Source organism: Lepidochelys kempii, chromosome 3, assembly GCF_965140285.1.
Source record: "Lepidochelys kempii isolate rLepKem1 chromosome 3, rLepKem1.hap1, whole genome shotgun sequence".
In the NCBI taxonomy this organism is placed as follows: domain Eukaryota; kingdom Metazoa; phylum Chordata; order Testudines; family Cheloniidae; genus Lepidochelys; species Lepidochelys kempii.
The window spans coordinates 8,342,663-8,370,615 of NC_136382.1; the positions used below are offsets into that span (position 1 = coordinate 8,342,663).

The following is a 27,953-nucleotide window of genomic DNA, read 5'->3' on the forward strand; positions in this document are numbered from 1 at the left end:
TGTGGCCCACCTAGAACATCCCCACTAACACACTGGGGGCTGCAGGATCTCGTCTAGAACCCCACAGTGCAGGCCTTCCAGAACATCGCCGCTACCATGCAGGCAGCTGGGGGCTACAGCATCTCATCGACAACCCACAGTGCAGGCCTTCCAGAATAACCCCACTAGAACGCAAGCTGGTGGGGCGGAAAACATCTAAACTAGAACCCACAGTGTGGGCCTTCCAGAACATCCTCGCTAGTACTCAGGCCGATGGGGTGGCAAGCACCTAAACTAGAACCCACAGTGCAGGCCTTCTAGAACATCCCCTCTAGCACACGGACTTCTGGGGGCATCTCATCTAGAAACCACACTGCAGCCCTTCTAGAACATCCCAGCTTGCACGCAGGCTGGTGGGGCTGCAAGCGTCTAATCTAGAACCTACAGTGCAGTCTTTCTAGAACATCATAGCTAGAACACAGCAGCTGTACAACAGCATCTAATCTAGAACCCCTAATGTAGCCCTTTTGGAAATTCTCAGTTAGAACATAGAGCAGCTGGGCAACATCATCTAACCTAGAACTGGTAGGGTGGATTTTCTAGAACAAAGATCCAGCTGGGCTAGAAAATGTAATATAGAATCCCCCACTGCACCCTTCTAGAACTGGGGGTTACAACCCTCAGGGGTTGCAAGGTTATTACATGGGGGTTGTGAGCTTTCAGCTCCCATGAAAGGCAGAGCTGACAGCCTGAGCCCCTCCACACTAGCTTCACCCCCAACCCCATTCCACCTCCAAAGAAAGGTTGCCAAAATAGAAGTTTGCCCAGGGCACCGTTTTCCCCAAGGCCAACTCTGGGACTGAAACAACATTAGCGGGCTTGATTATTCAATAGCTGAAGAGCTGCATTAAATTGCAGACTAATCAGAACACTGAGATCGGCCAAAAACCCCCTAATTTATAATTTAACAGTCAGATATGCAGGCAGGGACAGGGCGGAGGGCTGTAGTCACCCCAAAGTTTATCTTAGCCGCCCCTCTCAGCGCAAAGGTCAAATGTTATGTAGAAGGAAGGGTGGCGTGGTATGGCATTGCCACCCTTACTTCTTCAGTTCTGTGCTGCTGCTGGTGGCAATATCTTCAGAGGTACCGCCGTCCTCCAGCTGCCCAGCTCTGAAGGCAGAGCCTGCTGTCAGCAGCGGCACAGAAGTAAGGGTGCCAATGGGGCACTAAGTCTGCTGTGAAAAGTGATATTTGTACATTTGTTAATATCACATTTCCCCCATTGCCTCCCTTACTTCTCAGCTGCTGCTGGCCACTGCTTTCAGAGCTGGGGGGCTGTGAAAAGTGATATTAACAAACATACAGATATCACTTTTCACAGCCTCCCAGCTAGCTAGCGAGTCTGCTGGAAGTCTGCACTAGAAAGTCTGCTCTGAAAAGTGATATTAACCAACATACAAATACAGCAGTAGCACAGAAGTAAGGTTTGTAGTGGAGAGCGAAGTCTGCTGTGAAAAGTGACATTGACTAGGGAGGTGGTGGAATCTCCTTCCTTAGAAGTTTTTAAGGTCAGGCTTGACAAAGCCCTGGCTGGGATGATTTAGTTGGGGATTGGTCCTGCTTTGAGCAGGGGGTTGGACTCGATGACCTCCTGAGGTCTCTTTCCACCCTGATATTCTATGACTAAGTTTCTTCTCTCTCTCTCTCTCTCTCACACACACACACACCCTATTTTAAAAATTAGCTTTTCTGCTTATAACAATAATTCAATAAAAATGTGTTTTAGTCTTAATTTTAAAACGGTGAGAAAGGGTAAATCCGTTTTAAACAATGGGGTTATACATTTAGCGTTTAAAATAGTGTTAAATATAAAAAATGTGTTTCTAATTCATAAGGGGGTGTCACACTCAGAGGCGTGCTGGGCAAAAGGGGTCGCCAGCACACAACAATTGAGAACCCTAGGGGTCTCGAACATTTTAACGAACATATAGAGAGCAGCTAAAAACTACAGCATCTCAGTGGAAATTCTCCAGCCTCGAGACCCCAACCTCTCACAATACACTCTTTGGTGGGGAGGCTGCTGCCCCACAAGTTTGATAACACTGGGGAGCACATACAGGCTCTGCATCACCCACTGGGGTCAGAGGAAGCTTCTTTGGTCTGGACCCCCAACCCTTCTAAGGGTATGTCTACACTACGAAATTAGGTCGAATTTATAGAAGTCATTTTTTTAGAAATCGGTTTTATATATTCGAGTGTGTGTGTCCCCACAGAAAATGCTCTAAGTGCATTAACTCGGCGGAGTGCTTCCACAGTACCGAGGCTAGCGTCAACTTCCGGAGTGCTGCACTGTGGGTAGCTATCCCACAGTTCCCGCAGTCTCCGCTGCCCATTGGAATTCTGGGTTGAGATCCCAATGCCTGATGGGGCTAAAACATTGTCGCGGGTGGTTCTGGGTACATATCGTCAGGCCCCCATTCCTTCCCTCCCTCCATGAAAGCAAGGGCAGACAATCATTTCGCCCCTTTTTTCCTGAGTTACCTGTGCAGACGCCATACCACGGCAAGCATGGAGCCCGCTCAGATAACCGTCACCGTATGTCTCCTGGGTGCTGGCAGACATGGTACTGCATTACTACACAGCAGCAGCAACCCATTGCCTTGTGGCAGCAGACGGTACAGTACGACTGATAGCCGTCATCGTCATGTCTGAGGTGCTCCTGGCCACGTCGGCCAGGAGCGCCTGGGCAGACATGGGCACAGGGACTAAATTTGGAGTGACTTGATCAGGTCATTCTCTTTAGTCCTGCAGTCAGTCCTATTGAACCGTCTTATGGTGAGCAGGCAGGCAATACGGATTGCTAGCAGCCCTACTGTACCACCTTCTGCCAGGCAGGCAAAAGATGAGGATGGCTAGCAGTCCTACTGTACCATCTTCTGCCAAGCACCATGAGATGTGGATGGCTTGCAGTCCTTCTGCACCGTCTGCTGCCAGCCAAAGATGTAAAAGATAGATGGAGTGGATCAAAACAAGAAATAGACCAGATTTGCTTTGTACTCATTTGCTTCCCCCTCTTCCCCCGTCTAGGGGACTCATTCCTCTAGGTCACACTGCAGTCACTCACAGAGAAGGTGCAGCGAGGTAAATCTAGCCATGTATCAATCAGAGGCCAGACCAACCTGCTTGTTCCAATAAGAACAATTACTTAGGTGCACCATTTCTTATTGGAACCTTCCATGAAGTCCTGCCTGAAATACTCATTGATGTAAAGCCACCCCCTTTGTTGATTTTAATTCCCTGTAAGCCAACCCTGTAAGCCATGTCGTCAGTCGCCCCTCCCTCCTTCAGAGCAATGGCAGACAATCGTTCCACGCCTTTTTTCTGTGCGGACGCCATACCAAGGCAAGCATGGAAGCCGCTCAGCTCACTTTGGCAATTAGGAGCACATTAAACACCACACGCATTATCCAGCAGTATATGCAGCACCAGAACCTGGCAGAGCGATACCGGGCGAGTAGGCGACGTCAGCGCGGTCACGTGAGTGATCAGGACATGGACACAGATTTCTCTGAAAGCATGGGCCCTGCCAATGCATGCATCATGGTGCTAATGGGGCAGGTTCATGCTGTGGAATGCCGATTCTGGGCTCGGGAAACAAGCACAGACTGGTGGGACCGCATAGTGTTGCAAGTCTGGGAAGATTCCCAGTGGCTGCGAAACTTTCGCATGCGTAAGGGCACTTTCATGGAACTTTGTGACTTGCTTTCCCTGCCCTGAAGCGCATGAATACCAAGATGAGAGCAGCCCTCACAGTTGAGAAGTGAGTGGCGATAGCCCTGTGGAAGCTTGCAACGCCAGACAGCTACTGGTCAGTTGGGAATCAATTTGGAGTGGGCAAATCTACTGTGGGGGCTGCTGTGATGCAAGTAGCCCATGCAATCAAAGATCTGCTGATATCAAGGGTAGTGACCCTGGGAAATGTGCAGGTCATAGTGGATGGCTTTGCTGCAATGGGATTCCCTAACTGTGGTGGAGCCATAGACAGAACCCATATCCCTATCTTGGCACTGGAGCACCAAGCTGGCGAGTACATAAACCGCAAGGGGTACTTTTCAATAGTGCTGCAAGCTCTGGTGGATCACAAGGGACGTTTCACCTACATGAATGTGGGATGGCCGGGAAAGGTACATGACGCTCGCATCTTCAGGAACTCTGGTCTGTTTCAAAAGCTACAGGGAGGGACTTTATTCCCAGACCAGAAAATAACTGTTGGGGATGTTGAAACGCCTATAGTTATCCTTGGGGACCCAGCCTACCCCTTAATGCCATGGCTCATGAAGCCGTACACAGGCAGCCTGGACAGTAGTCAGGAGCTGTTCAGCTACAGGCTGAGCAAGTGCAGAATGGTGGCAGAATGTGCATTTGGACGTTTAAAAGCGCGCTGGCGCAGTTTACTGACTCAGTTAGACCTCAGCAAAACCATTCCCACTGTTATTACTGCTTGCTGTGTGCTCCACAATATCTGTGAGAGTAAGGGGGAGACGTTTATGGCGGGGTGGGAGGTTGAGGCAAATCGCCTAGCTGCTGGTTACGCGCAGCCAGACACCAGGGCGGTTAGAAGAGCACAGGAGGGCGTGGTCCGCATCAGAGAAGCTTTGAAAACCAGTTTCATGACTGGCCAGGCTACGGTGTGAAAGTTCTCTTTGTTTCTCCTTGATGAAACCCCCCGCCCCTTGGTTCACTCTACTTCCCTGTAAGCTAACCACCCTCCCCTCCTCCCTTCGATCACCGCTTCCAGAGGCAATAAAGTCATTGTTGCTTCACATTCATGCATTCTTTATTCATTCATCACACAAATAGGGGGATTACTACCAAGGTAGCCCAGGAGGGGTGGTGGAGGAGGGAAGAAAAATGCCACACAGCACTTTAAAAGTTTACAACTTTAAAATTTATTGAATGCCAGCCTTTTTTTTTTGGGGCAATCCTCTGTGGCGGAGTGGCTGGTTGGCCGGTGGCCCCCCCACCGCGTTCTTGGGCGTCTGGGTGTGGAGGCTATGGAACTTGGGGAGGAGGGTGGTTGGTTACACAGGGGCTGTAGTGGCAGTCTGTGCTCCAGCTGCCTTTGCTGAAGCTCAGCCATACACTGGAGCATACTGGTTTGATCCTCCAGCAGCCTCAGCATTGAATCCTGCCTCCTCTCATCACGCTGCCACCACATTTGAGCTTCAGCCCTGTCTTCAACCCGCCACTTACTCTCTTCAGCCCGCAACCTCTCCTCCTGGTCATTTTGTGCTTTCCTGCACTCTGACATTATTTGCCTCCACGCATTCGTCTGTGCTCTGTCAGTGTGGGAGGACAACATGAGCTCAGAGAACATTTCATCACGAGTGCGTTTTTTTTTCTTTCTAATTTTCACTAGCCTCTGGGAAGGAGAAGATCCTGTGATCATTGAAACACATGCAGCTGGTGGAGAAAAAAAAAGGGACAGCGGTATTTAAAAAGACACATTTTATAAAACAGTGGCTACACTCTTTCAGGGTAAACCTTGCTGTTAACATTACATACATAGCACATATGCTTTTGTTACAAGGTAGCATTTTGCCTCCCCCCACCACGTGGCTACCTCCTCAACCCTCCCCCCTCCCCGTGGTTAACAGCGGGGAACATTTCTGTTCAGCCACAGGCAAACAGCCCAGGAGGAACAGGCACCTCTGAGTGTCCCCTGAAGAAAAGCACCCTATTTCAACCAGGTGACTGTGAATGATATCTCACTCTCCTGAGGATAACACAGAGAGATAAAGAACGGATGTTGTTTGAATGCCAGCAAACATACACTGCAATGCTTTGTTGTACAATGATTCCCGAGTACATGTTACTGGCCTGGAGTGGTAAAGTGTCCTACCATGGAGGACGCAATAAGGCTGCCCTCCCCAGAAACCTTTTCAAAGGCTTTAGGAGTACATCCAGGAGAGCCGTGAATGCCAGGGCAAATTAATCCTTTCACATGCTTGCTTTTAAACCATGTATAGTATTTTAAAAGGTACACTCACTGGAGGTCCCTTCTCCGCCTGCCAGGTCCAGGAGGCAGCCTTGGGTGTGTTCGGGGGGTACTGGCTCCAGGTCCAGGGTGAGAAACAGTTCCTGGCTGTCGGGAAAACCGGTTTCTCCGCTTGCTTGCTGTGAGCTATCTACAACCTCATCATCATCATCATCATCTTCTTCATCCCCAAAACCTGCTTCCGTGTTGCCTCCATCTCCATTGAAGGAGTCAAACAACACGGCTGGGGTAGTGGTGGCTGAACCCCCTAAAATGGCATGCAGCTCATCATAGAAGCGGCATGTTTGGGGCTCTGACCCGGAGAGGCCATTCGCCTCTCTGGTTTTCTGGTAGGCTTGCCTCAGCTCCTTAAGTTTCACGCGGCACTGCTTCGGGTCCCTGTTATGGCCTCTGTCCTTCATGCCCTGGGAGATTTTCACAAAGGTTTTGGCATTTCGAAAACTGGAACGGAGTTCTGATAGCACGGATTCCTCTCCCCATACAGCGATCAGATCCCGTACCTCCCGTTCGGTCCATGCTGGAGCTCTTTTGTGATTCTGGGACTCCATCATGGTCACCTCTGCTGATGAGCTCTGCATGGTCACCTGCAGCTTGCCACGCTGGCCAAACAGGAAGTGAGATTCAAAAGTTCGCAGTTCTTTTCCTGTCTACCTGGCCAGTGCATCTGAGTTGAGAGTGCTGTCCAGAGTGGTCACAATGGAGCACTCTGGGATAGCTCCCGGAGGCCAATACCGTCGAATTGCGTCCACAGTACCCCAAATTCGAGCCGGCAAGGCCGATTTAAGCACTAATCCACTTGTCAGGGATGGAGTAAGGAAATCGATTTTAAGAGCCCTTTAAGTCGAAATAAAGGGCTTCATCGTGTGGACGGGTGCAGGTTTACATCGATTTAATGCTGCTAAATTCGACCTAAAGTCCTAGTGTAGACCAGGGCTAAGTTGTCTGCCACTGCTGCACCACTTGCGCCTTCTGATTTCCAGGGAAAGCTGGTCTCTCTCCCCACAAAGAGGCAGGTGGTTCTGATTGCGTCTGAAGCAGCACCTGGATTTATTATAACTGACTTCAGTGGGTGCAGGATTAGGCCCATGGCAGGTTTACAGTTACACAACAGATGCAGAGATGCTGGAGATGAAAAAGACATATTAGGTGCCATCTAATGCCTGGTGGTCAGTGCAGGGATGTTCTTTACAGTCGATTTGCCAGGGTTTTATTCAAGTGCATTCTGACTAACTCATGCAATGAGGTTTCCACCATTTCACCTGGGAGAATATTACACAATCTAGATCTCACCATTAATACCTATTGGTTCCTGATATTGAGTTTAAAATTTCCCTATCTTAAATTCTTTCCAGTCTGTCTAATTACTTATTATTATTCTTATTGTTACTATTTATTGTAACATAGAATCATAGAATATCAGGGCTGGAAGGGACCTCAGGAGGTCATCTAGTCCAACCCCCTGCTCAAAACAGGACCATTCCCCAATTTTTGGCCCAGATCCCTAAATGGCCCCCTCAAGGATGGAACTTACAACTCTGGGTTTAGCAGGCCAATGCTCAGATCACTGAGCTATGAAGCCTCAACTGAAATTGGGGCCTCATGTGCTATCAGCTATACAACAAGAAAGAGGCAAACCCCTTTTACTATGCTAAACAATTCCTCTCTATCTTAGGTATCTACAGCCTTAAGATTCTTGCATGCAGTCATATTGCTACCTTCAGCTCCTCAGTGGTCCAACAGCTAATTATCCATATATACAGCTTTTAATGTTTATTCATAAATCAATCATGACTGAGTCCACCAAAGAAGACCTCACATTTTAAAGTTAATATACACTTTTATCTACCAGATTGGGTGTTTAATAATATTAACTCAGCACTAGGTGGCAGCAAAGTATTTAAATTGGCAAGAGCAGCTCAAATCCTGATTCCTCCATAAATATATTCACTGTACGGTTGAAGAGAAGGGGATAACAGCTGGAAACCTGGTGTAAAGGGGCAGGAGACTGGGAGAGAGGGGCAAAGGATGCCTGGAACTTAGGACAGAGGAAGAGAGAAAAGTATCAGAAGTATCTATGAAGGTAGATGTGGTAAGGCAAGTGTTTCTTGGGGAGCCATCCTAGTACCCAGGGCTGTTCTCATGATTTGGAGAAAGTATTTGTTGTTGGATGGGTGCTAGGATGGCTCCCCAGTATGCCAACCGCTTCATGGGCCACTTTGAAGAATAATTTTCTGGACAAATGCACCACTAAATCAATGATATACTTCAGATACATCAATGATATTTTCATCCTCTGGATAGACAACTTAAACTTCCTCATTGATTTCCCCCACAATGTCAACAACCATCACCCATCCTAAACTCTCCCTGGAACAGTCCCACACTAGCATCAGCTTCCTGGACACCACAATCATCTTCAACAATGGAACCCTACAGACTCAGGCGCCGACTTCTAATGGCGCCAGTGAGTGCTCAACCCCCCCACCCCCAGACCCCAGCCCTGCTGGGACTCCACCCCTGCCCCCTCCCACGTCCATTCCAACCCCTTCCCCAAAGTCCCTGCCCCAACTCTGCCCCCTCCCTGCCCCTATTCGACTCCTTCCCCAAATCCCTGCCCCAGCCCCACCTCTTTCCCGCCTCCTCCCCTGAGCGTGCCACATTCCAGCTCCTCCCCACTCCCTCCCAGAGCTTGCTACAGCTGTTTGGTGGCGGCAAGCGCTGGGAGGTAGGCGGAGGAGCGGGGACGCGGCGCGCTCAGGGGAGGAGCCAGAGGAGGAGGTGAGGTGGGGCGGGAGGGGAGCTTGGCTACCGGTAGGTGCAGAGCACCCACTAATTTTTCCCCATGGGTGCTCCAGCCCCGGAGCACCCATGGAGTCAGCGCCTATGCCTACAGACAGCTACATACAAGAAACCCTTGGATCACCATCCCTAGCTTCATAGATTCAGAAACCACCTCAAACACACACAGAAATCTGTTATCTACATCCAGGCACTCAGATACCACAGAATATGCTCTGAAGAAAGTCCAGGATACAAACCTTAACACACTCAAAACACCTTTACCAAACAAGGACATTGCACCAGAGAAATAGATAGCATCGTGGAACAGGCCACCCAAATACCCTGAGAAAACCTGCTTCAATTCAGAAATAAAACCTCCTCTAACTACACACCCCTAGCTGTCACCTTCCACCCTACACTGGAACCCATATGGGGTATCATCAGACAGCTTCAACATATTCAATGGGGAACTGATCCTGAAAGAAATCTTCCCTAAACCCCCTCTTCTGGCCTTCAGACAACCTCTCCAACCCTGCAACCTCTCCAAGCTCATCATCAGAAGCCAACTTCCCACAGGCCAGGACATATCAACTCAAGGAGGCACCAGATGCCAGAACAACAGATGCAAAACCTACAAACATATCTTCACTGCTATAATGATCAACACCCTCACAATACCACCTTTCAAGATCCAGGAGTCCTACCCATGCCTATCATAATGTGGTGTACCTCATACAATGCACATAGGGTATGTCTACACAGCAACTAGACACATAGGCACCAACTCTGTGGATGCTCCAGGGCTGGAGCACCCATGGAAAAAAATTAGCAGTGCTTAGCATGCACTGGCAGCCAAGCTCCGCCCCTGCCCCCAGTGCCTCCCGCCTGCCGGCGGCCCCACAGATCAACTCCTCCTCTTCCCTCCCAGCGCCTCCTGGGGGTGGAAACAGGGCTGGGGCGGGGGTTTGGGGAAAGGGGTGGAGTGGGCCTGGGGCGAAGCAGGGCTGGGAGGACGCGGGGTGGGGTGAGGGCTTGGAGGAAGGGGTGGAGTGGGGGTGGGCCTGGGTCGGGGGGGGAGGTCAAGCACCCCCCCGGGTAGAGAGGAAGTCGGCGCCGATGATTAGAAACCTGTGGCTGGCCTTTGCAAGCTGACATGGGCTCAGGCTGTGGGGCTCCTTCATTGCTGTATAGCTTTCTGGGCTTGGGCTAGAGCCCAGGTTCTAGGACCCTGCAAGGTGGGAGGGTCCCAGGGCTCAGACTCCAGCCCATGCCTGGAAGTCTACACAGCAATGAAACAGTCCCGCAGCCTGAACCCCTTGAGCCTGTCAGCTGGCCCAGGCCAGCCACAGGTGTCTAGTTGCTGGGCAGACATACCCTAAATGCCCCACTAACGACTATGTGGGGGAAACCAGACCATAACTACGCTCATGAATGAACTCACACAGGAAAATGATAAAAGACAAAAAAAACCTCTCGCCTGTGGGTGAACACTTTTCACAGAGCAATCGTTCTGTTTATATCTGATCTATCAGTCCTCATCCCTAAAGGAAACCTGCACAACACTTTCAAAAGACAAGCCTGGCAGTTTAAATTAATAACTTTGCTAGATACTAAAAATCACAGGTTTCAGAGTAGCAGCCGTGTTAGTCTGTATTCGCAAAAAGAAAAGGAGTACTTGTGGCACCTTAGAGACTAACCAATTTATTTGAGCATAAGCTTTTGTGAGCTACAGCTCACTTCATCGGATGTATGCTCAAATAAATTGGTTAGTCTCTAAGGTGCCACAGGTACTCCTTTTCTTTTTACTAAAAATCATGGTCTTAATAAAGATGCTGGGTTTGTGGCTGAGTACAACATCTGTAACCGTCTAACCCCCCTTTTTGCCCTGTGACTACAGGGGTGTTCATGGGCCACTTCACCTTGAATGGTCCCTTACAGACACATGCTAATGCTAACCTATCTGTTTGATATTGTATTTAGCTGTGACACTCTAGAACATACATAAGAATGGTCCTATTGGGTCACACCAAAGGTCCATCTAGCCCAGTATCCTGTCTTCTGACAGTGGCCAGTGCCAGGTGCTTCAGAAGGAATGAACAGAGCAGGTAATCATCAAGTGATCCATCCCCTGTCGCTCATTCCCAGCTTCTGGCAAACAGAGGCTAGGGACACCATCCCTGTCCATCTTGGCTAATAGCCATTGATGGACCTATCCTCCATGAATTTATCTAGTTCTAGTTTATCTAGTCCATGAATTTATCAGATACTCTACGTATCTGTAAGCACTTTTCCCAGACCTGAAGAAGAGCTCTGTGTAGCTTGAAAGCTTGTCTCTCTCACTAACAGAAGTTGGTCCAATAAAAGATATTATCTCACCCCCTTGTCTCTGTAAACAGAAGCTGGCAGAGTGGACTGGTGGCCACAAGCAGAGGCCACTGATTATATGGCATATATGCTGCAGGAGGAACAGAACTCTGGACCTACCGACTTTGAAGGGCAAGCTCACTCTCCTTTAGCTATCCCTAGCACTGGGGCTTATATCACTGTTTCCCTACACAGACAGTGGTACTCCCACCCCAAAGTTGTGGTGGGCTAAGTAAGTGTGGGCACGGAGCAGAGCTTCCCTGAGGAGCAGCCATGGAATACTGCATGAGCCCCAGATCCACTGTAGTGCTGTCCCCTTCAAACACGCGTCTGTTGTGGGGAAAGCAGCAGGCAGGCATCTGAACGCCACCTGCCTTTTCTCCCTGGTCATGCCTTGGCCACTAGAGTAGCCATCCAGGGAAGCCGCTGACAAGTACATGGTTATAGGCTCACACAGTATCCTGCCCACTCAAGCGTCTCTTTTTCTGTGATATTCAGCTCAGTCATGCAGGGGATACCCCTGGTTGTTCCCATCAAGAGCAACATGTATCCTAGTGAATGGGGGAATGTGGTAGGGGAGCAGGAGGACAAAAAACAAGTAGAGCCACAAATAGAAAGGGAGAGAAATCCACAAAAGAAAAGACAACAAGAAAAAACAAGAGGAGACAGGAGAGCAAGTAGACAGAAAGGAGAGATGGTGGCAGCTGTATATGGAGAAAGAAGGTGCTGCAGAAGGGCAAAAAGGACAGCCTAGTGCGCATACCTAAAGGGCTTTAATTTTCCCCATATCCACACTGGCTTATGCCCCCTTCCTTGGTGCACTTTTTAGACTGCTCTCTTGCCTTAGACCAGGGGTTTTCAATCTAGGAGGCCGGGGGGGATGACCATCTGGCCCTTCCCATATTGCTAAATGGCAAGGACAACCTAGTATGGAAAAGGTTGAGAACCCTGCTGAGACCAAATGCTCCAATTGTTACTGTGACATATTCTTCATAGAGATATTATTATGGTATGAGTATGACATAATTATGATGTATTTTATTCAAGATGGGTCATGTGAGATATCAGTGGAAAGGTTATGATTTACTGAATATGATTATTCTATTTGTATACATGTATCCTTTTTGTATCTGAAGTTAGGAATACTGTCTGTACAGCTATTACAAATGTGTTTACACCTGGGGACCGCCCACTGGACAGAATGCAATAAGTCTAGGGGTATGTCTTCACTAGCAAGCCATGGCAGCGCTTTAACATGGCTGTGTAGTCACGGCACCAACGCAGCACCTTAAAAAACCCACCCCCACGAGGGGAGTAGCTACCAGCGCTGTAAAGTGGCAGTGAACACAAGGCCTAGATTGCTGGCTGGAAGGGCCATTAGGAAGAACAATAGGTTTTAGAAGATGCTAATCTTTCACTGGGAAAGCCTTCCTGGGGATGCTGCAAACAGACTCTGAGTTATAGCTGTAGGGTCATGTGATCAAGTCACCTGATACTGGACACCATGATAATATTAGTATTTTTCCACTGGCCGAGGGTGGGAATCATACTGGAAGACAACAGATTCCCACCATATATAAAGCCTATTTAAGGCAGGGGAGTGACAAAATCAGGTTGGTTCTTCATTGAATCCCCACCCACGATGACTGCTGTTAACACCTAAGAAACAAAGACTGAACGAGAGGAGAAGGACTGAGCCCATGCTGGAAGGTTGTCTAGCTTGTGAATGAAATATTTGAAGTTTTAAGCTGCAGGCAAGTGCAACTGGCCTCCAAGAACCTCTGCAATCTGCCTAAAACAACATTTAGGGTGAGAAATTTCTACTTGTAACCAGTTTCTTTATTATCTTAATCTTAGATTGCGTGTTTGTTTTATTTGCTGGGTAATCTGCTTTGATCTGTTTGCTATTCTTTATAATCACTTAAGATCTATCTTTTGTAGTTAATGAACTTGCTTTTGTTTTGTCTAAAACCAGTGTGTGTATAAATTATAACTGGGGCAGAAAGCTGTGTATATTCCTCTCCACATTGAGGGAGGGGGTGAATTTCATGAGCTTACCCTGTACAGTTCTCTGTGCAGCGCAAGACAGTACAATTTTAGGTTTGCCCTCCAGAGGGGGGTGTGCACTTGAGTATCTGAGCAGTTCCTTAGCTGAAGCCTTCCCATGCAGAGGCTAGTCAGAAAGCCTGTTTGCATGTTACAACAGCTGGGTATGTCCCTACCTGTATGTGAGCTGATGAAATTGTGAGACCAGGAGCGTGTCTGCAGCTTGTCACAGCAGTACAGTTAAAGGGATCCCAGGCTGGTGGGTCAGGCGGGCTCAGTGGGTACCCCAGTTCCAAGTGGCACCCCGAAGGAGTGAGGGGACCCATCACAGTTACCTTCCTCCTGACTCAGCCTTCCTTAAGGGCTGAATTCAGTTTCCTTCTGACAGTGCTTGTCGAGCACCAGGAGTTCCTGGTAGTGTACATGTCATTTCTGTAGCACCAGTTCTAGATAATCTTTAACCCAAAAGATAAAAGTCTCTTCCAGGCATGCTGCAAAAAAAGTTCAAGTTTTGGGGGGAAGTGTTCAGGGAGTGGGTGGGTTGGGGGAGGGGATGCAGCTTATTTTGGAAGCAATCACAGACCATATATTATGGATGGATACTAGCTGCCCATAGGTGCCCTGAATGTCTCCCCTGATCACCATTCCCAAAGCCATCGCAAGGTGCTCTGCAGTAGGCATCTGAGATTGGCATTCTGGGGTCGAGCTTAGGGGTCAGGGTCCATGTTCTGCACGTTTGTGAATGAACCCTTTTGATCTGTCTGTGACCCCCTGGGCATTCACCCCCACACACATAGTGTTTGTATTTCTAGATGGGGGATCTAGGTATGGCAGGATGGGAACTGTTTGATATGTATCTGTCAGCAGAAAAGAGCATCATCTGGCATCCCATGATGTACATTAACTCCTAACACTGGTCAGGAATGCCATTTAAGATAGGATTTTGGTCTATCCTCGGCTCAGTATTGGCCTAACTCTGCTCTCATTGAAGTCAATGGGCATCTTCAACCTCCACTGACTTCAGCAGAAGTTGCATGTACTACACAATTCCCAACAGGGGGACATCTCTTTAGATCAAAAGAGCCGTAATTAGGAAAGTTTCATTGATAGAGTCCAGAGCTAAAATGTAGCACCAAACCCTGCCACTGATCCATGCAGGGAACGCCAGTAGAAATCAATTGGAGTTTTGGGTGAAAGTTGATGGCAGGTTTTAGATAATAAGAGAGTTGGTACATTTAAGAACATAAGGACATAAGAAGGGCCATACTGGGTAGACCAGTGGTCCATCTAGCCTCGTATCCTTACTTCAGACAGTGGCCAATGCCAAGTGCTTCAGAGGGAATGAACAGAACAGGCAATCGAGTCATCCATCCCCTGTTGTCCAGTCCCAGCTTCTGGCAATCAGAAGCGAGGGACACTCAGAGCATTGGGTTGCTCCATGAATGTAACTAGTTCTTTTTTGCACTCCATAATACTTTTGGCTTTCACATCTTCAATGCATTCCACAGGTTGACTGTGTGTTGTGTGAATAAGTGCTTCCTTTTGTTTGTTTTAAGCCTGCTGTCTATTAATTTCATTGGGTGACTCCTGGTTCTTGTGTTATGTGAAAGACTAAATATCACTTCCTTATTCACTTTCTCCACACCACTCATGATTTTATAAACCTCTATCATATCCCCCCCTTAGTCATCTCTTTCCAAGATGAATGGTCTCAGTCTTTTAATCTCTCCTCATACAGAAGCTATTCCATACACTTAATCATTTTTGTTGCCCTTCTCTGTACCTTTTCCAATTCTAATGTATTTTTTTTGAGATGGGGTAACCAGAACTGCATGCAGTATTCAAGGTGTTGGGATGCCATGGGTTTATATACATACATTATGATATTTACTGTCTTATCAATCCCTTTCCTAACGGCTCCTAACATTCTGTTAGCTTTTTTGACTGCTGCTGCATATTGAGCAGATGTTTTCAGAGAACTATCCACAATGACTCCAGATCTCCAGATCTCTTTCCAGAGCATCAAATCAGTTAATTTAGACTCCATCATTTTGTATGTAGAGTTGGGATTATGTTTTCCACTGTGCATTACTTTGCATTTATCAACATGGAATTTCATCCGCCATTTTGTTGCCCAATCACCCAGTTTTGTGAGCACGTATTGCAACACGTTGGCGGTTCTTGAATCTTTTCCCTCCCATGTTTAGCACATCAGGTCTAATATCCCTTGGGGCTGTCTTCCATACAATAACTCAAATGTGAAGAATCCCATAGAGACTTGTGGAACTTCCTGGAAAGCAAACCTCAGGGGAGGCTTGAGCTGGTCCTAGTAATGAAGGACAACGGTCACAAACTTTTTTAACATCTCTGTGACGGGGTGTATAAACCCCTCAGTGGACAGGAGAGGGTTAAGGAGTAACTCTAGGCTAAGGAGGCCTCACCCCTTCACCCCTATGTAGCATGCTTGGGTTGGAGGAAGGTTTTAAAAGGCAGCCACACAGCTCAGTCAGAGGCTGACAGCCAGGGAGAAGGAGGTGCTTTGGGAGCTCCAGGGAAGGACGTGACCCTCACACCAAGCCAGGGAACAGAGAGCCCTGGCCTGGAGACTGGGACCAGGGCTGGAAGCCTGGAAGGTAGTGCTCCCCAGGGATGGACATCAGCTGGCTGGGATGCAGAAAGAGGAAATGACCCAGGGAAGCTGACTTGAGAATGATGCAAGATGCCACCAAGTGAGCAGCCAAATCAACCTCCCTGAGTCAGAACCCGGTGGAGTGGCAAGGCCCAGGTGCCTCTACCCCACCCATGAACCATACCCATCAGGCGGAGTTGCTGCCCAAGGACTCACCCATCAAGAGTGACTGCCACCTTAAGTGCTAACCACTAGATGGGAGACCCTGCCCCCGCTCACAATCCCCTTCAAGGGTTTAAGCCATCGGTCTGTGGGTGGTAGACAGAAGTTCCTAAGGCTTTGACTTCTAGTAAACTGCACACCTTCCTCACTAATCTGAACATGAAATTGGTTCCTGAGTCGGTGATTATTGCTGTGGGGATGCCTATTTGAGCAAATACTTTTGTAAGCGCTGCAGCAACACCTGTCACCTTTGTGGATCGGAGGGGTAGTGCCCTGGCATAGCACACGACATAATCCATGATCACTAAGACTTATTGGTGTCCTGCCATGCTCTTTCCCGGGGGGCTATTAAATCCATTCCTACACTTTCGAATGGAGTTCCCACCACAGGAAGGGGCACTAGAAGGCTCGTCCACCCTTCCTTGGGCTCATCCACTGACATTGGGAGCATATGAAGTGCAATCATCCCACACTTCCTTGTGGACACCAGGCCAATAAAAGCTCATGTCTTTCAAGACTTTTTTCCTGCCCGATGATTCCTCCGTGAGATACCACTTGGGCCAGTTTCAACACCTCCCTTCAGAAGCACCTGGGGACGATGAGGTGCATCCTGACCTCCCCAGTCTGAGGGTCTGTCACTGCTCGGTGTACTTTTTCCCCTTACAATTCAAAGTGTGGCCATAGTTTTGGTTGTAGCGGATCCTTTACTTCATCGTTGACCCGAGTGAGCTGCTTGTAGGTTTGGCTCAGCATCAAATCACTTTGTTTTTCTTCAGTCAAGTCAACTTGGCTCAAAAGCAGGTCGATGTTGGGGGAGGGGGGTATGTGGATCCTTGGCTCAAGGCCTCCTGGGGTGTCAGTAGGAGTAGGACCATTAACAGGGGATGTGGATGTTCCTTCCCACACTCATTATCCTCCCTCAGCCAACCATTCCCTGAGGGTCTCCTGCTATCGAGTCCACAGATTCCCCTCTTTTTCCCTCCAGAGCCTTCCCTTGCCCCTCCTCTATCCATTCTCAAAAGAACTTCCAGTCCTGCCCAATTGTCACAGGGTAGGCTAGGTTGGTGGCCACCCCCACACAGGCCACGTAATCATGGTTCCACATTGGTAACTCTACCTATCTCATAGGGTACGAGGTGCACATCCCCATGGACACATTGTAGAAATATGGTACCCAACGGCCCATCCTCAACCCCTGGCAGGTATTCTCTGACCTCTGTTTGACTACACCGTGAAGCTATTAAGCCTTGCATTCTGACCCCTTTAATCTGCACTGGGACCACTAGTTTTTTCCAGTCCCTTCTTCTGAGTTCTGGGTTCCATCCTCCAGACCTGACCATAGCTGCAGTCCACGTATGGGCAATCCCATCGGAAGTGGCCTGGTTGCCCACACATGACGCCAGCCAGTAAAGGGGCCTTACCTGCTTGTGCTCCCAAATTCAGTGGTGTTTCCATGGAGGAGCCTCTCGCTGGACTGGAACCTCCCTCCTGTCTCATCTCTCTGTGGGGCTCAACCCCCGAGGGCAGTCTCTGCTCACTTGGCCATCCCTCCTTGGATTGGGAAGCCAGATTTCTCTTGTACCTCCTCTCCTCACTCTTCCTCTGGTCATCTGATTTGGCTGTGGTTGGCCCATGTCCCTCCTTGGTGTTTCTTGGATAGGCCCAGCAGACAGCACGTAATTCTTAGTCAGTGTCACTGCTTCTTACAGTGTCTCTGGTTGGTATCGGACCACCCAGTCCCGAATTCCAGGGGGAGAACTTTGTTGACTCTTCTCCAACATGAACCTTTCCACCACCTGTACTCCTGTTATTTCCTAGGGCTGGAACCACCACCAGGAATGTTCCTTTAAAGTCTGGGTTACTGTCCTAGGTCAGGCTCTGGCCAAAAATCTCTCCTGCCGTACCCTCTGCATTGGGTCTCCTCTGAGATGACAAAAGCATCTAAGATGGCTGCCTTGAGTGGGGAATAGTCCTGCGCAGCCATCGCATCAAGGCTTCAGTATCGGCCTGGGCCACCCCTTTCAGGTATGAGGCAATCAGGACCACTCAGCTCTCCACCAGCCAATAGGCTGCCATGGCGACCCTCTTGAACATTACTAGGAATGCTTTGGGCTTATCGTCTGGTTCCATTGTTGTCAGTTTCAGAGGGAGGATTGGAGTTAGGCTGTTGTTCGCCACTCCCACTGGTGGGTTAGAAGCCATGTTGTGTTGCCAACTCCCTAATGAGCTGCTGCTGCTGTTGTTGCTACATAGCCTGCTGCTATTGTTACATTGCCGGGTGTTCCAATACTGGGTCGGTAGTTGTTGTTGATGTTGATTCTCCACAACACATTATAGCAATTTGTCAAGATCCATCCCTACAACCCACTTCAGTTTTTGTTTTAATGTCTCAGGCTCCCTTCAGGCCCAAGGACATATGCCTGCATTCTCCGCCAATTTTGGTCAGACAGTGGCTTTACAGTTTTCTTCAGTCTGCCTGCCCTGGAGGGGGCCCTGATGGGTGCATAGAGAAGGCCTCAGTCTCTGTGTGTCCCCCGTTCCCTCACTTGGGGTTTTGTAATGATGACGGGGAGCAGGAGAGGAGGACCCAGGCTCTCCCACTGCACCAGGTCCCAACCCCCAAGGTGCTACAGGGGTGTTACAGTGTCTGGACTACTTGTTGGTCCACCCCAAGTTATGTGCCCCCTGTCCAGGTCACTTCCTATTGGGCTGTGGCTCCTTTGTTTGGGCATGGTCCCAGTCAGTAGTATCTGCTTTGTCTGGAAGGGGTCAACATCCCGTTCTTCGGGATCTCTTGTGGATTCTCGGCTCCAAAGAGGGGTGGGAAAATATGGACCACTGCTCCTGGAGTGAGAGCAGGCTGCAGTCACTCTTCCCACAGCTCCAGGTGTCAACCTCACTTCCTGGCTCTGCCTGTTAGTCCTCCCCTCCTCTCACTGAGCTACCGGTGCCCTTTTAAAACCATCTCTCCACCTGGAGCATACCCTTTACCTGTTGAGGGGCCTTCCTGTCCCAGTCCTGCTCCATGCCGTGCTCTAGTTTAGTGTGGGGGCTGTAAACCCCATAATGTGGCCCTTCTTCTATTACTGGTGGAATTCAGCAATAAATCCACTGATTCATTGGCCATAAGGGTTTATAAGTAAGGCTACGATTTAGTCATGGAGGTCTGTGACTTCCAGTGACCTGCATGACTTCACCCTGTGGTGGTCGGGAGCTGCAGGGGCTCCCACTACCCGTGGGGGCAGGGAGCTACAGGATACCCCCGCTGCCTCTGGCAGCCCCCAGAGCTCCACACCACCGCATGCAGCGGGGTACCCTGCAGCTCCTGGGGGAACCCCCAAGATCCCAGCCCATCACGAGCGGTGGGGAACCCCCTGAGCTCCCAGCCACTAAGAGCGGCAGTGGTGGGGAAACCCAAAGCTCCCGGCCACCGCAGGCTCCTGGAGCTGCAGGTGGCAGGGGTACCCTGCAGCTCCCAGCCCCAGCGTGCAGCAGGGGCACCCCACAGCTCCCAGCCACCGCAGGCAGTGGGGGAACCCGCAATCTCCCAGCTGCCATTGCCCCTGGAGCTGCAGGCAGTGGAGATACCCCGCAGCCCCCAGCTGCTGCATGTGGGTCCCAGCCCCTGTGCTGTTGCCCCCCTTCAGGTGGTGTGGGGACCTGCAGATCCCCATTTTGTCACAGGTATTTTTAGTAAAAGTCACAGACAGGTCATGTCTTCTGTGAATTTTTCTTTTTTGCCCATGACCTGTCCGTGAGTTTTACTAAAAATATCCTTGACAAAATCTTAGCCTTATTTATAAGGTACTTTAGCTGTGTTTGGGTAAAGATTGCAATTATAATTGCCTGGGATCTGGAAATATCAAACAATGACGTATATCGACAAAGAAGGACACAGGTTTGTCTATAGGAAAAGCACAGCCTTGTTATTAGTTGCTGGAGCATTCAGCTCAGTCTGAGTCTGGTCAGGCTTCCAAAAACAGCATCTTCATACTGAGCATGCTCAGTGGCTTAAGAACTATATTAACATAGTCAGCCCCCTCCCAATGTTACATCATTGTATTTGCTTAGCCCCTGTCATTTAGTAATATACAGCTATTCTTGGAGGTCCTGCCACAAAGAACCTACTGCCTAATTCAGACAAACCACTCAGACAATTCAGACAGAAGCAACTTGCTAAAGAGGCAAAATTAATGGTAAGAATTTTTTTAAGTGCATCAGAAGCAAGAAGACTGCCAAGCAGGCAGCGGGGCTACTAGATGATAATGGCGTTCTCGGCGCATTCAAGGAAGACAAGGCCATTGCAGAGAAGCTAAATGAATTCTTTGCATCTGTCTTCAATGCAGAGCATGTGGGGAAGATACCTATATCAGAGCTATTTCTTTTGGGTGATAAACATGAAGTGCTGTCCCACACTGATGGGTCAATAGAAGAGGTTTTAGAACAAATTGATAAATTAAACAGTAATAAGTCACCAGGCTCAGATGGTATTCACTAAAGAGTTCTGAAGGGACTCAAACATGAAATTGCAGAACTATTAACTGGGGTATGTAACCTATCACATAAATCAGCCTCTGTAGCAGATGACTGGAAGGTAGCTAATGTAATGCCGATTTTCAAAAACCAGCTCCACAGGCAATCCTGGCAATTACAGGCCCGTAAGCCTAACTTCAGTACCAGGCAAATTGATTGAAACTATTGTAAAAAACAGAATATCAGACACATTGATGAGCACAATTTGTTAAGGAAGAGTCAACCTGGCTTTTGTGAAGTCGTGTCTCACCAATCTGTTAGAATACTTCGAGGGTGTCAACAAGCATGTGGATAAGGGTGATCCAGTCAATATAGTACACTTGGACTTTCAGAAAGCCTTTGATAAGATCCCTCAACAAAAATTCTGAAGGAAACTAAGTCGTCATGGGATACCAGGGAAGGTCTTGTCATGAATTAGTGTGTGGTTAAAAGACAGGAAAAAGGGTGAGAATAAGTGGTCAGTTTTTACACTGCAGAGAGGTAAACAGTAGAGTCCTCCAATAATCTAAACTTGGACCTGGGATGTTCAACATATTCATTAATGATCTGGAAAAGGGAGTAGATAGTGAAGTGGCAAAGTTTGCAGATGATATAAAATTATTCAAGAGAGTTAAGTCCAAAGCTGACTGTGAAGAGTTACAAAGGGATCTCACAATACTGGGTGACTGGACAACAAAATGGCAGATGAAATTCAACATTGATATGTGGAAAGTAATGAACATTGGAAAAAATAATCCCAACTCTACATACAAAATGATGGGGTCTAAATTAGCTGTTACCACTCAAGAAAGAGATCTTGGAGTCATTGTGGATAGTTCTCTGAAAACTTCAGCTCAATGTGCAGCAGTGGTCAAAAAGCCTAACAATGTTATGAACTGTTAGGAAAGGGATAGAAAATAAGACAAAAATATCATAATGCCACTATATAAATCCATGGGACACCCACACCTTGAATACTATGCCCAGTTCTGGTTGCCCCACCTCAAAAAAGAACTCGGAAAAGTTCAGAGAAGGGCAAAAAAGATGATCAAGTATATGGAACGACTTCCATAGGAGGACACACTAAAGATTACGGCCATTCAGTTTAGAAAAGTGACTATTAAGGGGGAATATGATAGAGGTGTATAAAATGAATGGTATGGGGGAAAAGTAGTTATCCTTTCCCACAAATCAAAAAACAGGGGTCACTCAATGAAACTACTAGCCAGCAGGTTTAATACAAAGAGGAAGAAGTACTTTTTCATGCCTCACACAATAAACCTGTGGAACCCATTGCTATGGGATATTTCAATGTCCAAAAGTATAACTGGATTCAAAAAAGAATTTAGATAAGTTCATGGAGGATAGGTCCATCAATGGCTATTAGAAAAGATGGTCAGGGATGTAACCTCATGCTCGGGGTGTCCCTAAACCGCTTACTGCCAGAATCCAGGAGGGGAAGACAGGAGTGGATCTCTCCAAAATTGCCCCTGTTTTGTACACTCCCGCTGCAGCTCTGCACTGGCTATTGTCAGAGACAGGACACTGAGCTAGATGGACCATTGGTCTGACGCTGTATGGCCATTCTTATGTTCATAAAATATCAGGGTTGGAAGGGACCTCAGGAGGTCATCTAGTCCAACCTCCTGCTCAAAGCAGGACCAATCCCCAACTAAATCATTCCAGCCAAGGCTTTGTCAAGCCTGACCTTAAAAATCTCTAAGAAAGGAGATTCCACCACCTCCCGAGGTAACCCATTCCAGTGCTTCACCACCTTCTAGTGAAAAAGTTTTTCCTAACATCCAACCTAAACCTCTCAAACTGCAACTTGAGACCATTACTCCTCGTTCTGTCATCTGGTACCACTGAGAACAGTCTAGATCCATCCTCTTTGGAATTCCCTTTCAGGTAGTTGAAAGCAGCTATCAAATCCCCCCCTCATTCTTCTCTTCCGCAGACTAAACAATCCCAGTTCCCTCAGCCTCTCCTCATAAGTCATGTGCTCCAGCCCCCTAATAATTTTTGTTGCCCTCCGCTGGACTCTTTCCAATTTTTCCACATCCTTCTTGTAGTGTGGGGCCCAAAACTGGACACAGTACTCCAGATGAGGCCTCACAAATGTCGAATAGAGGGGAATGATCACGTCCTTCGATCTGCTGGCAATGCCCCTACTTATACATCCCAAAATGCCATTAGCCTTCTTGGCAACAAGAGCACACTGTTGACTCATATCCATCTTCTTGTTCACTGTAACCCCTAGGTCCTTTTCTGCAGAACTGCTGCCTAGCCATTCGGTCCCTAGTCTGTAGCAGTGCATGGGATTCTTCCTTCCTAAGTGCAGGACTCCGCACTTGTCCTTGTTGAACCTCATCAGATTTCTTTTGGCCCAATCCTCTAATTTGTCTAGGTCCCTCTGTATCCTATCCCTACCCTCCAGTGTATCTACCACTCCTCCCAGTTTAGTGTCATCTGCAAACTTGCTGAGGCTGCAATCCACACCATCCTCCAGATCATTAATGAAGATATTGAACAAAACCGGCCCCAGGACCGACCCTTGGGGCATTCTGCTTGATACCGGCTGCCAACTAGACATGGAGCCATTGATCACTACCCGTTGAGCCCGATGATCTAGCCAGCCTTCTATCCACCTTATAGTCCATTCATCCAGCCCATACTTCTTTAACTTGCTGGAAAGAATACTGTGGGAGACTGTATCAAAAGCTTTGCTAAAAGTCAAGGAATAACATGTCTACTGCTTTTCCCTCATCCACAGAGCCAGTTATCTCGTCACAGAAGGCAATTAGGTTAGTCAGGCATGACTTGCCCTTATGAATCCATGCTGACTGTTTCTGATCACTTTCCTCTCCTTTAACTGCTTCAGAATTGATTCCTTGAGGAGCTGCTCCATGATTTTTCCAGGGACTGAGGTGAGGCTGACTGGCCTGTAGTTCCCCAGATCCTCCTTCTTCCCTTTTTTAAAGATGGGCATTAGATGTTCTTAATAAACACAGGACAACAAATTAGGCCAGAGAAAGTGTAGGAACCTCAATAAGGCAATCAATATAGGAAGACTTCCTGGGGAAAAGGTTTATAGAGAGGGATTTGAGGAAGAAGCGAGTGGGCCTTAGGTAGACAAGTAGGATACTTCCAAGTATAGGAAGCAGCCTGAAAGAAGGTACAGAGTCAAGAGTGGGAAAAGGAGATGAGCTGGGTTATTACTAATTAACTGATCTGGAGTTAGAAATATACATGGCACATTACAAAACACAGCTAGAGACAAAGAACCAGATCATGGGAATTACCATGCTGGACCAGACAAGTGGTCCCTCTAGTCTGGTATCCTGGCTCAGACAGTGTCCAGTGTCAGATGTTTCATAGGAAGGTACAATAAATCTTGCTGTGGACAATTACAGAATAACCTTGCTCACAAAGGAAGCTTATTCTAAACCCTCATCACTTAGTAGCTGGCATCTGCATCTTCATGAAGCATGAGACTTTACTTTCTTTCTATCTAAAGTTACTGTGTCTAATCCTGTTTTGAATCCTACTAAGATCTTGTCCTCAATGATATATTGTGGCAAAGACTTCCACAGGTTAATTACATGTTATGTAAACAAATTCCCTGTTATCAGTCTTAAATTTGCTGCCTTTCAGTTTTGCTGACTTCTCTCTTGTTCTTGTATCATGAACAAGGTAAGCACGGGTGCCTGATTCACCTTCTCTGTGCCAATCATATTGGTATCAGCACCACATGGAAAATCTCATGCAACTCTTTTAGCCAAAGTTTGGGGCCTGATTCTGCTCTCACACTGGTGTAAATCAGGAGTCACACCATTGAAGTCATGGAGTTAAACCTTGGAGAGGATCTGTGCAGAGTTAACCTGAGCTCTTACCTGGCTTTTAGCCCTAACCCACCTTCCCATCCATGCACAAACCTCTCCCCTGAGTTCAGGGGAGTTTCAACCCAGGCTAGCAGGCACAGCTGGGGGATAAGTAAGATCCTGGGCTCCACATTTACTCAGGCTGTAACCACTCACTTTGCAGTGAGGACACAGTCTAAGGGCTTTTCTACATTACCCACTGGATCAAGGGGCAGCAATTGATCAAGTGGGGGTCGATTTATCGCATCTAGTTTAGATGCGATAAATCGACCGCCGAATGCTCTCCCGTCGACTCCGGTACTCCACCGGAGAGAGAGGTGCAGGTGGAGTCAACAGAGGAGTGTCAGCTGTCGACTTACCACAGTGAAGACACCGCAGTAAGTAGATCTAAGTATGTTGATTTCAGCTATGTTATTCATGTAGCTGAAGTTGCGTAACTTTGATTGACCCCCTCCCCTAGTGTAGACCAGGCCTAAATCCTCCAGTGCTGGTAATCCTGCAGTGCCCTCCCACAATCCCCCCTGTGCCCAGAAAGACAGACAAATTCTCCCACAATTCACTGGGAAAGAATCAGCGTAGCTCAGCATACTGCAACACACAGGACCATGGGATATGCCCCCAAAGTCCTAATGACAAACACATGGGAGTTCAGCACCAGTGAGGACACAGTAAGACAGTAACGCTTTGCCGTGTGGTGGCTTGCACGTTGGTTAGACTAACCCGGGTGCCAATTGCCCAAGTTAACTCTGCAGTGAAGACATACACTGAGTGAAAGCAGAATGAGGCATCAGCATCCAAAGCAGCAGAGACAAGAAAACATATTGAAAAAAGGCAAGATAGCAAACAAGATACTGATTCAAATTCTGATCTCACCCTAGTATTACATGACTTATTTGTATTATGGTAGCACCTGGAGATCCCAACCTCAGTGAGGGCCCACTCTGCTATGTGCTGTATGTATACGTAGTAAAATGTAGTCCCTGCCCCAAAAACCCTTCAGTATAAACTGGCTGCAATGCAGTTAGCCCAGAGCTATACTAGTAAATCTCCCTCAGGGTCTCCATGCCTGGTTCTCCACATTGTATAGTGAGTTCAATGGGGTGCAGGGGAAGTCTCTTATTGTGACAAGTGACATAAAAAAATGGAGCTGGATCCTTGAGACTTTGAGCATGATTCAGTAACATCCATTCTTCACTGTAACTCAGGGGACGTGATCGGCATCTTCTGAAAGCTGGGCAGATGAGCCGGTTTGATGGGGATGAATTGCACTGAACCTTCACTCCCTTACTCTGCATCAGATCCATGGTCCGATTGAGGAATTTGCCAGGGCTGAGCTTCAAACAGTGGGGATGCTAGAATGGATAAAGAGAAAATCCTGAAACTAGCAGCTGCTATAGATTGTTTTAGTCACTGAATGGATGTGTAGATTATTTCTAAATTGCAAAATCAGTACCTCATTTTGTAGAATTTGGTCCTGTTACAAATATCCCTAATTCTACTGCCTGCGTTTCCAGCGTCATGGGAATATGGCAAACTACTCTCATCTGGAAAACTGACTCTAATGTTGGTCAGCTCACCTTAAGAAAGGCACAGAGGGGATTGCGGAGATCCAGAAGAGGTCCCTGAAGATGTGAACGGTAAAGAAGACCTTGGCTGTTTCTCTTTTACAAGGGGTTATGTAGTTTTGCCCAGCAATCAACCTAAATTACACTTAATACAGCTTATTATTTCTGGAGAAATCCTTATAGTTTAGTGAGGATAATTCATCCATCTCCTTTACAAGATGCCTGTAGGTTTTTGGAGACAGTAGTTCCTCTCCTCCCCCTTTCCTCTCAGCTTATTTTCTAAGAGTCTTCTCTGTGTGAATCAACTCTGCTTTCACTCGCATTTTCCTGTGTCCTTTTTTGAACTGTAGTGCTCAAGACTGAGTGCAGTATTGCCCCAGGAGCCAGAATGGTGTCAAACGGAGCAGAATAATTACCGCACTTGATGGACGTGTGATATGCTAATTAATTAATACAGTCGAAGGCCCTGATCCTGCAATGAGCTTCTCATGTATGGGCTGCAGACCAATGCAGAGCCTCACTGGGGCTCTGTCCATGTGACCTCACCGCTGGATAGGGCCCTATTTTATATATAGGCACTGTATTGTTGATTTATATGCTGTGTATACCTACCTCTATAACCCTCTGACTGCCCCTCCTCCAGTTCATATAGATGCATTTGCATATTCCTTCCTACGTGCCCCACTTCTCATTTGTCTCAATTCCACCCCCTTCTCCAGTGTATCAAGATTGGATTGCATTTAAATCCTACCCCTCACAAAGCAAGGGAGTTATGATCACACCAAGTTCTAGATCATCGCCCTTGGCTCCTAGTCACAAAAGAAGGCTCTGAATGGTATGGAGCTCAGAAGGGATCCCCACAGGACTCCACTCCATACCCTCCTCCCATAGGGAATCATTAATAAATGCCGTCAACCCACTTCCACTTACTGCACCTGCAGTTTCTCTTTGAAAATGCTACATGGCGCTATATCAGATGCCTTCTGCTGTGCCCAGTCTGGTTTATATCCACTGAACTGGTTACTCTCTTAAAAAACGTAAGGGTCAAATCCTGCAATCGTTAATCAATTAACCCCCCTACTGGGATCAATGGGATTTTTGCCTGATTACGTTCCGAGGACCCGATGCTGCCAGGTGCTGAGCGACTCCTGGAAGGTGCTCACTGGAAGCTGAGGTTACGCTGCATGATGCTCAGCATGTCACAAGGGAAGGCCCTGTGTAAGGACTGCATGAGCTAGCCCTCGGCTGGCATGGCAAAAATTGCTGTTGATGATGTCATTCGACTGTTTTATCAGCGGTTCTAAACCTCTCCCCAGGACTGGTGGTAAAAGTAGCATTTTCTTCTCTAATTCCTTGAGGGGACCCTTCTTCCAACCAGGCATTATCAATCCCCAGCCCAAGGCATCCATCCAGGGCCTCGTCCAAAGCACATCAGAATCAATGGGCTCCGCACCAGGCCCCTAGACACCTATGTAACAAGGTGTTAAAACATCTGTAGTCACATTGGAGACAAACTCCCTGCTCTACAGGTGAACACCCGGGAGTTCAAGTCACACAAAGCTCTTGCCAGCATTTAGGCCAAGCCTACACTACAAAGTTTTGCTGGCATACTACATCGACTAGGAGTGTGAAAAAAACACACCCTGACGGACATGGGGATGCTGGGATGGACACAAACACACAAGCAGGCATGTACCCCAACCCTCATTTTGGCAAAAGACTCCATTTGCCGGTATAGTTTATGTTGTTCTTGGAGGTGCTTTAACAACACCAGCAAAAGAACTCCTTTGACTCATATTTGCTGCATCTACATTAAGGAGCTCTGCTGGGATAGCTGTACCGATATGGCTGTCCCATCAAAGCTTTTGTAACGTAGACTGGCCCTTAGGTACTGTGACGGTCATGAGAGACAGAT

General features: G+C 47.8%; 1 protein-coding gene across 4 annotated transcripts in view; it reads right to left on the reverse strand.

The window, feature by feature from the left end:
* Nucleotides 1-4,763: 4,763 nt before the first annotated feature.
* FBXO16 (F-box protein 16) overlaps nucleotides 4,764-27,953 on the reverse strand; it is a 78,109-nt gene continuing 54,919 nt past the window's right edge. The window contains exons 9-10 of one of the 4 annotated variants that reach the window (XR_013635531.1): nucleotides 6,031-7,160; nucleotides 5,354-5,443 (exon numbers count right to left, since the gene is read on the reverse strand). Coding sequence is in view for 2 of the 4 variants with exons in the window: in XM_073335620.2 (XP_073191721.1) it covers nucleotides 4,923-5,443 (521 nt within the window). In the remaining 2 variants the exon portion in view is untranslated. Of the gene's footprint in view, nucleotides 5,444-6,030; nucleotides 7,161-17,501; nucleotides 25,826-27,953 lie in introns of those variants that run through there. The other 3 variants (XR_012157877.2, XM_078852033.1, XM_073335620.2) reach the window with 3 other exon arrangements.